This window comes from Pagrus major, chromosome 6 (genome assembly GCF_040436345.1).
Source record: "Pagrus major chromosome 6, Pma_NU_1.0".
NCBI lineage: Eukaryota > Metazoa > Chordata > Actinopteri > Spariformes > Sparidae > Pagrus > Pagrus major.
The window spans coordinates 4943936-4958272 of NC_133220.1; the positions used below are offsets into that span (position 1 = coordinate 4943936).

At 40.8% G+C, this 14337-nt stretch overlaps 1 protein-coding gene across 1 annotated transcript in view; it reads left to right on the forward strand.

The window, feature by feature from the left end:
• raly (RALY heterogeneous nuclear ribonucleoprotein) overlaps nucleotides 1–8538 on the forward strand; it is a 33266-nt gene extending 24728 nt beyond the window's left edge. The window contains exons 6-7 of the mRNA XM_073468828.1: nucleotides 5989–6182; nucleotides 8494–8538. Coding sequence (XP_073324929.1) covers nucleotides 5989–6182; nucleotides 8494–8538 — 239 coding nt within the window. The remainder of the gene's footprint in view (nucleotides 1–5988; nucleotides 6183–8493) is intronic.
• The last annotated feature ends 5799 nt before the right edge of the window (nucleotides 8539–14337 follow it).

Genomic DNA, 14337 nt, shown 5'->3' on the forward strand with positions numbered 1-14337 from the left:
ACTTTAACAGAGTCGCTGTTGCTAAGACAGACAACAGTTGTTCAGTGCAGAGGAGCTTCTGCGGGTGTTTGCTCTGATTAGACGAATGTTAAAATGACGATGGAGCCGTAAAATAAACATCTTAATACGAGCTCAGCTGAGCTCCAGTGTTTGTCTGCTGCAGGCTGAGCTGCACAAACACTTTCATACATTTATTATTAAATCATAAAGTAAGAATTATTTCAATGGAGTAAAAAAATCCTGCTACTGGCTTATTGGTCAGTTTATGTTATTTTGAAGGAGTTTTGTAAATGACACCATGAGTCAGTAATAACTGTTAAATCCTTTTTATTCTCAGATTTCAATTAAATTACGTTCAAAAGACTTTTTTCCAGATTTTAATGGCATTTCTTGTACATCTTTTTTTCTGTGACTGAAGACTGACTAATAAAACTATTCAGGTGTAAATTATATCTTGGTTTGAATAAAACATAACATATAAAGCAGAATTTAGATTGGTGCTTAACGTCCACTGGTGTGGACGAGATGTCTTCTTCATTCACAGAAGAAAATGTATCTTCAGATAATGATATTAAGCTACGTATTACTCAAAAATCTACCGACACTATGAAGGCCTTAAGTTGTGATCATTTTTACAAAACGTTCTAGAAAATACCATCCGGGGTCCCTTAAAACACGAAGTAATGCAGAAACATCAGAACAGATGCTTCCCTGTTCTGTTATTTCCTTTAATTTGCCGCCTTTCTTTATCTCCTTCATGGAAACTTTTGTCAGAACACAAGAAAATGATCAGCGAGAAGATACTAAAGACAAAATTCTTTCCGAGGAGGAGGAAGCCAAAGTGGTAATAAAATATAAAGAGAAGGAAAAAGAACAGAACATTTGTTAGTTTATTTCTTCTGGAATGTTATTTTCAATTTATCTGTACATAAAGTTCAGCTCTGCTCCTCCTGCTTCTGCTCAGACGGACAAAATGTTTCAAAATCTTTTACAGTTTTTATGTGCGCCGTAAAGCTGCTGACGTGAATGTTGCGTATTGCATTTTAGAAAAATGTGTTACGTAATTTAAAGCTGACAGGATTTTAACAGACGAAAGCTGTTTCTTTTCAAGCAAAGGAATGAAAAGTAAAGAGAGTTTGTCAACACACACAGGACAGAAGTACCGACGCAGGACTCCCGGTCAAACCCTTCATCAATCATACATCGTATAGATAAATACATTCACATCAAAGCCATCATCATCAATCAGCTTTGTTTGGATGTATGGCTTTGTATTGTTGTTGTTCCTCATTATTTTTCCTCGTGCACTTTGTTGATTATCAAGTTGTTCTTGGATGTTTTCAATGTTTAATACTCGGAGCAGTTTGGATGATTAACCACACCTGCCACCATCCAGCTTGTCAGCCTGTTGGTGTGCAGGATGTATGATTATGGGTGTGGCATATACTGGGGATGGATGCATGATACGGATGTTTTTCAGCCTGTACGATAACCGATAATTACCTGAGTCCCACGATACCAATACCAAGATGATAGAAACCAACATTTTTATGCTTTTTTATGCACACGTGAGTGTTTGGCTCTACACAGGTGCAGCAGTTTGACATTATGAGGGCGACATCAATGTGTTTGTTGTTTATTATATAATTATATTATATAACCAATGATGTAGATTTTCCATTATTGGGCCAATAATTTATCTGTCCGATATATATGTATCGTGCACTTTGACCTGATGAGGATCCGAGTGTGATCAAGATGTCTATTAAACCTCTGCAGTCTGGAGTTAGTGCGCAGGCATCACGATCTCCTGAGAGCCTTTCACCTCCGTGCTGTGCGTCTAACAAGCGTCTCCTCCCTCTGTGCTCGGTAAAACTGAAACTGGTCTGTCATTGCATCCGACAGCGCTCTTGTAAAAATTCAAATAATGTCTTTGGATCTGTTTAAAGTGCTCTAATTTGTCCTGCTGGGCAGCTCTTTATTTTTTTATTGGTCCGTTTATTGACCATTATAACTGGGCTTGAAATAGTTATATAAATACCTAAAACTAATATTTAACCTGTGGTATCCGACCATGCAGGCAAAAAAAATATCATATAAAGGAAAGAATGGACTTGATTCAAAGTAATAAAAAGGTAATTTATTCCCTGTGGTCTGTGAAACATTCAGCACCAAAAATAGAAGCAGATCTGTGTTCCTGTGAGTGATAAGCCAGACCAGAACTGTTGGCCAGACGTTTTGGCCAAAACCAAACTCTCAATCATTTTGGTTTTTTTCATGACAGACAACCTGTGTCTTGTTTTTAAAGACAGCAAGTCGAGATTATTCAGCTTCTCATGATGTGTAAAAAAGTCGTTCCCTCTCTCGAAACGTTTGAAAAATCAGGTACATTTTTATTAATCGTGGACATGTTTCAGCTTTGACCTGCAAGCTTAAAAATTAGAAAAAATACATAAAAGGTTCGGTTATTTTGTTTTACAAGAGTAGAATTGTACAGAACATATCGGACACAAAGCATGAATATAGAAAAATCATATCAGAAACAAAATAATTGTTTCCATTTGAATTCTTACGAACAATAGAACAAAAACAGCAAATAACAACAATAAAAACTGAAAACTGAAATCACAAACAGGTCACTCACTGCTCCTGACATCTGTTGGTGTCATGCAGCATCTCTATGGTGAGTATGATTACGGTATAAGCAGCAGGACAACAGCACGCAGAAGGTTCCCAGAGGGAGGCCGAGGCATGTTTCTCCCATCTGCTGTCAGGCTGCAGTTCGAAAAACAATGCAATGAACACAAGATTTCAGATTTCTGGACGTGCACGGTCAAGCACAGCAGCTTACTATTAATCATAATACTGTATTTTCACTGTCCTTACTATCCTGTGATCGTTGTGACCTTTTGAACGTTATTGTTGCTCGCTTAAAACGAGAGCCGGAGAAATTGAATAACTCACGTCCAAACCGTTTTATTCTGTCATGAGTGTAAAATATCATGTGGGTGAGAAGTTAAGAAATGAAAGCCAGTAACACATTTTTAAAAAAGTTATACATATTTCCGCACTGAACAGAAAAAGGGTACAAGAATTAATTATCCTGATGAAATAAAAGACATTTAAAGCAACATTATATAGATATTGGCACTTCTTTGTGATTTGGCGCCCCCTACAGACTGTCATAAATACAAATCCCAGGTCTTTAACAATCTGTCAAAACTCATTACATCATCACAGTGTTATGTGCTTAAAACTTGTATGTTGAAGTAAACACGTGTTTACAAGACTCTGTACCGTCAACATGATGTTGAAGCTGTTGTTTTAAGGTAAAAAAAGTTACATAATGTTGCTTTAAATGAGTTGCACCTCGTTGAATCTACTTCTCGTGTCAGATCAGAAAACAAAACGTTGTGTCTCACGTGTCACAGCCTCGCATAAACGCTCAAAAAAACACCGAGATGAAAAGAGAGCAGAAGCAGCCAGTGTTAAGTTGTGACAGGTTTCTTCTGAAAGCATGTGGAGCTGGACCGAGTTCAGCGCTGAGCTCGTAGCCTGGGAGGCATCTTCAGAAGCAAAGCCGAGAGAGTGTGTGGCGTGTGTGTTTTTGAGGTCGTGGTGTTGCTCGGGAGCCTTGGCAGCACCAGAGATTGTTCCTTGCTGAGGCTCAACTCATGTTTTAATGATGCTGGCAGCCCTCCACAGCCCCCACAGCTATATGTGTAAAGATAATGTTATGTAAAGTGTGACCACTTATTGTTTCCACCACTGCAGAACTTAGCATAAAGCATTGTTAATGCACCAGCTCAAGGAATACGTCATGGTTTTACGTGGCTGTGCATGAACGATTATATTCTTTGATTTACCACAAAGTGATTCCGAGCCAGAGAAATGAACAGTATGTTAGTGTTCGGGCCTTAATAATGGACAGACTGTTGTGTAAGTAATGTACAGAGACGTCTTTGTGTCTCAGGACGGGTTGCGTTGCGGTAAAATGCTTTAGCAAAGTATCCCATTATGAAATCCCAGACCCCCAAAATAGAGGAAATGGGTCGTTTTCCTGTGGCAGTTTAAAAACCGATGTTTTGTTCGTGTTGGCTGACAAATGACATTAAACTTGTCATTAAACTTAATTGCAAGTGAAGTTGGACAGTCTGTTTCCTGATAAGTAATTCTCTAAAAATGAAGAAGAATCGTGATGCATCGTGGTGATAAAACACGTCTTATGTGCCCAGATTCTCCAGGACATCGGCGCTGATATGCAACATGTGGATGTGTGGCATTTGAAAGTCAAATTCAAAGTATTAAATGCTAATTACAAACCGTTTCTGATGAAAGAGCCTTTCCTTGAAGTTAAAAATAAAAATATTTAGCACCGGAGACAGGACCTGAGCTTTCTTCTCAGCAGACGAGCCACACAGACTGCGTGAAATGCACAGAAAAAGTCTTGTGATGTGGATTTATAATGACTTAGTGGGTAAAAGGTAAGTGTTAGAAGAAGCAGAACAGTCTGCTGAGTTCAGAAAATGAAATCGCTTTACTGCAACGCTGCCTTTAACACTTATCTCATATCATGATGGAACAATATCCAAAATCAGAGGATATATAGCCTCATATAACACTGTGTAAACTCAACATACTGCTCAGCACTTGTTACTGAAGCAGAGACTCCTGTTATCCAGGGAGTCTATAAGATAGATCCAGATAGTGGCGCCACAGCACTGCAGGCCGCTCTCGAAGTCTCTTCTGGCTGCCGTCTCCAGAGTCTGTTTTGCTCCTGACCTTGTGTGACTATTGACCACTGGAGTGTGGCGACGTAATGAGCCGTGCTGCTCTGATGATCCCTTCTCTCTGAATCTGGTCCAACCCTGTTCTGTTGCGCTGGAGCCGGGCCGTCCCACTGTAACGTAACTGAGTGAGGCTGAGTGCTGAGGACTGACACCAGCACCACATGTTTTTGATGAACTCGGTCTTACGCTGCTTTAAATTTGGGTGCCAGGCGTGTATATATTAATGAGTAGATCTGCTCATAGATATTGACCCCATCACTGATTATCAAGGAGATTCTGGCATGTTAAAGTGTTTGGATGGATTTAACCAGAACATCTCTCAAGACATTTTGTGTGTGCCTGATGCTTGATAAGTAAGTATAAATACAGATAGCTTTTTCAAAATGGCCGACAAATAGCTCGCTCAATGAGTCGCCAGCCATATATATTAGACTGACACTTAGCCGTACTCATTTACTACAAAATACTTGGTAAAAACAAAGATGAGGAACATTAATATATAAAAGAGTTCCTGGCGTGTGTGTGATCGTGTGTGTCTGACTTAATTTCATAGGAAAACGCCTCACACACTCCTGCTTGTAATGAAAACACCAGAACTCTCATAACTAAAAATTGTACATCCTGAGCGACAGGAGAAGTTGCTGAACGCGCTGGTGTAGATCGAGAATGATGAGGGAACGACGGCGAGTAAGAAAAATCAACATCGTCTACTTTCCTCCGGACATTTAGGCTCGAATTTAACATGGGAGCTCATGAGTGTTTGTGGTGTATCATGCTGCTTGAAAGTCTGTTCGTGTGCACAGTTAGATGCCTGTGACTCATTTATTATGATAATAAATATTGTGTCTGGAGTGTTAATTGTATAGCTCACATTGCTGAGCGCATTGATGTATATTTCATTTTCGAATATTATGATATATATTGAAAATATTTATAATATTACACCATAATTCAATTAATAGAGGGTTTGTTTTATTTCTACAGTACAGGAAGACATTTTTGCATTGATGTTAAGTCAATGAGTCACATGACCTGGAAGCTATTGCAAAAAAAATGAATTTCTCCTTAAAGATATTGATAAAAATATGATGAATCTTCATGAAAAATATGAAAAAAGTCCAATAAAAAGAAAAAAGTCACAGTTTTTTAATATTTGAGGCCTCTGTGCGTGTGTGTGTGTGTGTGTGTGTCGGTGCAGAGCTGAGGAAGGCGGAGGAGTGTAAGAGCGAGGAGGCGTGGCAGGAAGAGGAGGAGTCGAGCTCAGAGCTGGACGAGGAGGAGGAGGAGGAGGAGCGCAGACAGAACAGCGAAGCCGAAGAGGAGGAGGACGAAGACGAGGAGGAGGAGGAGGAGGAGGGAGAACACACGCAGGACAGCGCCCATGACCATATGGCGGTATTTACACCCATGTGTATGCATGTGTGGAGCATCAACACACTTAAAGACATAATATGTAGGAATTCTGTCTCCCACATGTTTCCAACAATGACAGCACATTTACAGAAGGGGTCGCCTGCCGCTACTTCTGGGAAGTTGGCGAACGAGATTCAGGTTTAACGGAAATAAAACGCACAGTGTTACTCATCAATACTTGAACTCAGCTAACCCAAGTTTTGAGCAGGTGTTTCTATGCGGTTTGAATACAGTGTAACTGAAACAGTCTGTGAAAAGTTATATAACATGTCACCAAATGTGGTTTGATCCTGAGTCCGATGCCGCGAGGCAGGAAAGTGATCCTGAGTTTCGGAGGAACATTTTAATATAAAACATGTGTCGGTGTTGTTAAATGTCCTCAGTGTAACAGAGTGGCCGACTAAACACGACAACCGTGGCACAAAATCCCTTTTAACATTTCACATTAAGATGATATAATGAAGGTTTTTTTGTGCCTTTCCTTTCCTTTTCTTATGAAACGTCTTACGTACGTGTTTTGACTTGACTAGATTACCTTTCAAAAAGTTTGGGAATCGCCTGTCACAACAGCTCGACTCAGTACAGTAAGAAGGCTGTGAGGACTGCTTGCTTATTGTTGAAGGATTTACCAAAAAAAAGTAACAAACGAATGGTTCAACCAGACCGATAGCTGTGAGGGCATGAAGGAGAAAAAGCTAAAATATTAGAATAGAAATAGAAGGTTGGTCTCGGTTCAGCACTATTATTATTAGTGTACAGAATATCAGCTGAACTGACAAATCGCAGCTTAAACAGATTGAATCTCGACTGCAGAGGGCCCCAAAAAACACACCGCCACGGTTGAATAACAATCGAGGCTCACTTAGGCTTTTCGCTGGACTCGAGAAGAAACTAAAAATCCTGAAGGGGAATCAAGTTCAGCCTGGACACAGACTGACTTCGCAGGAAAGTTTGGCCAAAAAACATTTTCCTACGCTGTCATGCAACACACTAAATAATCTGTGTAATCTTTAATGATATAATAACACATTTAATCGGGCCAGTATATTGTTTCTATGTTAAAACTTTATTTCAGGTGAGTCCAAACTTTCTGAACAGCAGTGCATGTATTTAGTGGACACCAGGTCACAGTTATTTGAAAATAATTAACAAGGACTTCCAGCAGGGATGAACCCTGATGTCTTCATCAAATCACCCAATTTCAAAGCATTATCTGCTGGAGTTTATTATCCTCTACATGTAAAACCACAGCAGCTGTACAGGAAGGAAAACATAAACTGTCCTTCATCTCCTGGCTTATCTGTCTGCCTTCGTGCCGGGGTCATCCATTGGCCAGTGGCGCTACGTTTTCGGGGTCATCCGTCATCCGTCCTTCAGGGAATTTCATGACATTTTCCATAAAAACGTCCACTTGGATTTCGAAGATAAACTTTGGCAGTAAAAAGGTGGAAGGTCGAGGTCGGGGTGACTTTCCAAAACTTGAGATTTCACACACTAATATGGCACTCAGTGGAGCTCAGACCTCCGCCAAGGCCCAACAGTCCCCTTGTAATTCAATCAAGCCCGAAATCAATATCAAGTTGCATAGTCCTGTATCATTGCCCAGAACTGCTTGACAATAAAAATAAAAAAAAAAGCTCCCCGGATCCAAAATCTGCATCAAATTGTTCTTGCTCAAAACAAGCCACCTAAATCTGCCTGATCCCCATTATTCCCTGAGAAATTTGCAAAAATGTGCGAAAATTGGCCTTTCTTGCAACGTTTTTATCTTTATCTGGATCTGAACTCAAAGTAAAAGAGGTCTTTTCTGGGCTGTGAATGTAAAAACTTCATCCTGACCGGTTGGCGGAGGCACACAGCCCTCGAGGCAGCAATCCTCGTCCTTAAGTAGGTGGGATTTCACTGTGTAACAGAGACTGTGTTTGTTCGAGGCAGGTCAGAAAGTCACTGGCAGTGTTTTCCTCTTGATGGATTGTTTGTGATGCTTTATGTAAGATAATACTTTTTAAATTGTCGTGCTTAAACGCTTAGAAAACCTTCCCATCATAATACGTTATATATACTTTATACTTTATATGATGCTCATCATGCTCTTCTGATTTCACGGTATTTGACTGCAGATGGCAGATAAACGTTAGTGATTTGCTTTAAATAACACAAAACGTACATGTGGTTTCTTTTCTATGAGCCTTCCCTTTTCACATAAACATCATCTGATGCCAATTTACCTGAATACTTGGTTACTTTCTGCGTATTTGTGTGTTTTGACTTGGTCTTCTGCTTCGTTCAGGAGAACAGTCGCCTATCATCAGAGATGGACTCCATCCACCCATGAGAGGTGAGTGTTTCTTTACCAATCAGCTTCGAGACATTTTGCAACTTATTCAGAGGGTTGGAAGTAATAAAGTACAAATACTTTGTTACACCACTCAAGTATTTATATTTCTGACAACTTTTAATTTTCACTTCCTACATCTGAACACAAATATCTGCACTTTCTGCTCCTCACATGTTCAGAACAGGCTCTTTACTTTAGTTTGATGCATTTGATGGGGGATTATGGATTATTTTTATTTTGCGTCATCAACCTATCAGAGCACATCACGCATGGCAGACGCAGCGAGACGAAACAAAGACGTAAAAGACGTAAACAGACAGAGAGGGAGGCTGGAATGGGGAGAAAAGGCGTGTTAGTGTCTCGTATCTGCAGAGATTTTCTTATTTTCTCACTTTGTTGCTGCTCGGGACGCTTTACCAACCCAACATGTGGCTATTTGACGTCCTGGGAATGAGACTCAACAATCAACTATCTGTGTGGTGCGTTCAGGAACAGCTGGGACAAATCCTACTGATTCTACCTTTAACTTTAATAGTCTTTGAATTATATTAATATGACGTGAGCTTCAGTTAGCTTTGACCACAAATGGTCGTTGTGGGAGGGAGACTTTTTACTCTGATACTCTGAGTACATTTCAGAGCCTGTACTCTATTACTTTTACTGGAGTAAAGAAGTTGAATCAGTACTTCTACTTTTCTTTCTTACACAAGTATCTGTACTTCTACTCTCTCTAAGAGACCGGTCTGTTCCCTCTGGCTCTCCTTAAAGGGGCACTATGTAGTTTTGCAGAAGAAATTCAAATTAATTGTAATATTTACAGTAATACAAACTCTGAACGGAACAAAACCTGAATAAACAAGCTGTTCTCAGAGGACAATACGGTCCCCAGAACACTGTGACGTGGCAGGGTCCGCCACATACAAACAAAGTAAAACAGTATGACATTGTGTTGTCCTTTAAGGTCAGTCTGTCTCGACTTCTTCAAATCTGAATGCAAGGATGAAGAAATTATCCAACGAATTCCACATCAGTCATCATCAGATTTTTCCTAACTTTGATGAAGTAGCAGAGAAAATGGAGATATTTTTCTAACCTCGATTTAACCTGGGATTTATTACCGAGTGCCCGGCTGTCTGATGCTGTCCCGCTGACACGCCCTGCCAGTATTAAGGCTGCGTGGAAACAAAACAAGCAGCTGCGTCCGACCCTCAACACCCGCGCTCTGCACATCATAAAAATAATATGAGTGAGTGAGCGTGTGTTGCAGAGCCAACATGTCAAGTGAACCTCCAAGAAGAAGAAGAAGAAGAAGAGGACGGATAACATGATGCAGGACTGAAATCTGCAGAGTGGAGGCAAGAAGGACAAACAAACTGAGACAGGAGACAAATGTCAATAAAAGAGGAAAAGTCTCACACACAAATTTGGAAGCGTATTTCTTCCCCGTCTCACCTGAGTGGTCGCACTGACAAGTGACGCTTGCATGCGCTCACCTCTGCCTCCGGGTCGGGTTGCCAGGTATGACGAGACACATCCCACACAGAAACTGAGAGACATCCATTTGATTTGTATCACTGGGCCACCGATGTCATGCAATCTTAACACGTCACAAAATAGCCCGCGTGTCTTCAGATTCTGCTGTCATAGTTTAGTTTTCCCCGTCTTTGTTCACATTTAAGGGGAATTCCAGTGTTTTTAAACCTGGGTCCTATTTCTACATGTGTTGGATCGATAACGATTAAGACTAACCAACAGTTTTGAAATCGGTCCTGTAGTTTGGCTCAGCTGGCAGCCGCAACACGGCTCTCCTCTCTCCAACTGCGACTCACGTTTCCGCCGTCGTCTTCCTGCAACTCTCGCAAGATTTGTTGTTGTCTCGGCTGCTGCTGATGTGCTTATTGACCCCTGACCCTGTCACATCCTCAAGCTGACTCTAATCAGCCTGTATGTGCATAATGCGTCTTGTGGACATGTAGCAATAATTTCTGAGGACGTGCACAACCGACACTATAAACGGGCACAAACGCGTTGTTGAAAGCGAGTATATCTTCAACCTCACACACCAAAACATGAACATATGGGGCCCAGGTTTAAAAATACCTTGAGTTGTTTTCTGCTGTTTTATTTAAGAGTAAATATTGTGAAACAAATTTGTTTATTACGGTAATCAGGAATGACAGCGAAGGAGCCTGCGAGGCTTCACTGATTGAAAACATTTTGTTCAGGTATGTCAGAGCAGTCCGAGCTGATCATAAATAGGTAGAAAATTAGAACAACGTTTTGAAAAATAAGCATTCACATGCAAACATCTTCATACACACACACACACACACACACACACACACACACACACACACACACACACACACACACACACACACACAAGCCTCCACCTGTCTCAGTACATTTACAGACAACATCAAAGTTTTCATGACAAAGTCGAAAGATCTGGTTCTGATTGAGCTCAGCGTCTCGTCACGTTACAGTAAAAACAGATTTACTCCACAGTGTCTGCAGCTCGCCGTAAAGGTGGGAACACTTTATGGTTTTAACACTTTTTTTCACTGATAAATGGTTTTATTTATAGTTATTTCTCTTTCCAAACAATGAAGTGCTTTATAAAACATTTATTAAAGGTCTAATTTGTCAGATAATTGAATGTGGAGTCTCATTCCAAACAAATTGGACCTTTTAAGCGATTGTAAAGGTTTTTGAGCATCAGTTGCAACTTTATTAAGGCCGTCCAAACAATGTTTACAGTCGAACTACATACTTTACAAAGTATTAAATGAGACCTGCCATGCCTTTTCAGTTTTTTTGTTTCCTTCAGTGTTATAAAGATTCTTGTGCATGTTAAATATCTGCTCAATAAATTGTTTATAAATCATTTCATTGTTTCTTGACAGTGAAATAACTGTTAGTAACTTTAAATGTAACATTTTGAGCGGTTTTTTCTTAAGTGCTGTAATCGCTAACATCCAGTTTGGAAGAGGTTTCTTAATTAAAGGTGATGTTCGATGATGATAATTCACCTCCGTTACACAAACAGTCTCAGCAGAGCAGATATCAGATTCTGTGGTGTGCAGGGTTGACGCTGTCTCCGAGCTTAGCGAGGATCCCAAAGCCTGTGTGTGATTACCCTCCTTGTATTTGAGTGAGCAGATCCTTTGAATAGTATCACAAGAGTATGTGCGCTGCGTACCGTCTGCTCTATAATTATCTCTGTGATTGTACTCGTGCTCTTCAGGGAGGTCGTGTCAGATTCCCCAGAAATTTGCAGGGAACTCATAAACTAAACAAACCCTGACACTTGTCTGTACATAACGTCTGACACACGAGCACGCATGTATGTTTTTCCAGTTAATTCCCCCGGAATTGTTTGGTAAGTTACCGTGATATCTGTGAAAAGAGCGTCTCTTCGGGGGTTTATGAAGCGGGGAAGTATCTCTATATCTGATCATCTGAAGTAAACAAAGGCAAATTGGCACAAAATTAGAACAATGTTGGCCTCTGTGTTGCTGCACGGCACACAGGGTTCATCCAGAAATGTGGATTTAAGGCCTGGCTCGTGAACTTGATCACGCCACTCAAAGTTAAAACAAATAAGCTGTTTTCATATCGCTCCCAGTGGAGAAATTCTTCTTTTCATCCCCGAGGTCGAGGCCGTTTCTGTCTAATCACTGCTGCTTTTATTGGACAGGTCTTCATACGCTTCAGCTTTCATTAGCTTCTCGCATTTCAGTGTCCTCCTGTATTAAGCTTTATCCTGTGAGACGAGGTTTGTTGCCAGATATTTTTGAAATAAATATGAAATGAAGCCTCATTATGAAATGAAATGTGTTTTTGGGATTTTGATTGATGTTCAAAGTCAGAATCTCTTAATTCAACTTGTTTCAAGTTTGTTTTTATGCGATCATATCTCACAAAAGTGAGTCATGGACCAGATGCAGGAGGGTTTTTCAACAATAGAAGGGTCACACTTGACAAGAAGGGGTGACGAGATGTCTGGGAGGTCTGTGGTCCTGAGGCAGTTGATGATCCAGCCTCGTCTGTTATGATTCACTCAGGTTCTGGTGGGTAGCAGACAGAAGGTTTAGGTTTTGTAGTATTTAATTCTGCCACCACCCTGTTTGCAAACGTACCAGCAACAACTCACAAACGGCAATAGGACGTACAATAACTCAAAGTGTAACGCAACGCCGGTGTGCTCACTGTGTCAGAAATATCAGAGAGAGCAAATAAAGCTTAACTTTTAGATGTGTACACGGCAGAGGGAGGCGGCTGCAGGTGATTGACACGTTCCTCAGCAATCACTGTGCGTACAGAATTAGCGAGCCTAACGCTATTGGTTACCCCGCAATTTTGCTCATTTGACCCACATGTTGTTGCTGTTGCAAAAGTCCCACCCTAGGCAAGCCTGGTTCCCGGTGTATGGACACACCGGTACTGGCAACATGGCAACCCAATTGCCAAAATAAAATGCTGGCAATGTACGTTTCTGCAAACCTCCGATATGTTGAAACTTCATTTTCAAGGTTCAATTTTCTATTTTTTTTTTTCATTTTTTATTTTTACTTATGTTCTGGCTACAGCTTGGAAAAGATCATGTTTTGGCTCACATGGTTTTATCACCACAAACACAGCTGGGCCCAACATCTCGTCAAATATGTCAGCTTTGATCAGTGGCCTTAACCTTCAGACCGTTAGTTCATTATCTACTACTAGTAGATAATGTTTCTGCAAACCACAGATTCATCCGAGGTTGATACTTGGACCAAAGGTGGCATATCATGTTCAGATTATATGCTTATTACTCACCTTTCACATCAGGAGGTGGAGGTGAAGGTGCCGTCGTTATTACAACCAACAAGGCTGCTAAACAGTCGACCGCAGTGGATCTCAGTCTTCCCCTTCCTTTTCTGAATGTCGCTCCTTCTGACTGATCTACAGCGAAAAATGTACTAAACCTCCAAACCCTCACCGAGCAGACTGTCTGCTGAAGGCGTTTCAGGGGAAAAGGGCCCCACAGCACTTCATGAAATGAGCACCGATCCCTCACAGAGATGATGTGTTGGGAAGAAATATGATGTGACGAACCGGGGCCGTGAAAATAAAACATCTTTAAAGTTAAGGTCAGGTTAAGTGAACATACAGTACTTTCCCATGTTCCATTGTTAGTGTTTTGTTAGTGTTAACTTTGACAATAATCGAAGGACACATCGGAGAGGCAGTTTAAATCTGGAGGAGTGGCGTTCGCCTGAGGAGCAGTCGGGTTTTGCTGCTGGTCCAAAGAGCACAGCGAGCCGGCGTTATAATATTTATGTTCCTGAAAAAGACGGAGATGCCTTCAGAAAGACTTTCCAAAACTCACACACGAAACTCATTTATGCAAGCTGCCTCTCTTTCGGTGTGTAGTTAGGGGCCTGCTGTGCGCCGAATTACAATCCTATAAATATTCTGTTCTGCATAACTTAGATGTAATCGAGAGATTGAGAGAAACAAATTTTTTATCGGCGTCATGTTTTATGTTTTAGAGGCCGTGACACATCTCGCAGCAGGTTCATCGCCCGGGGAGTTTAAAAAGAGAGATTTACTTTCTCCAATCTCAATTAGATCAAAGACCAAAGGCACTCGACTGGACGGACACAGCGGGAAACTGTCTGTTTAGCAGAGTGATGAGTTTTCTTTTTATTGTTTCCAGTTCTTCACTGACTGTCTGCAAATTATTATATCACGCAGCTCGTTTGGGTCTTTGTTCTGTTCTGTCGTCCGATGGTTTCCACTCCTTATTTACTG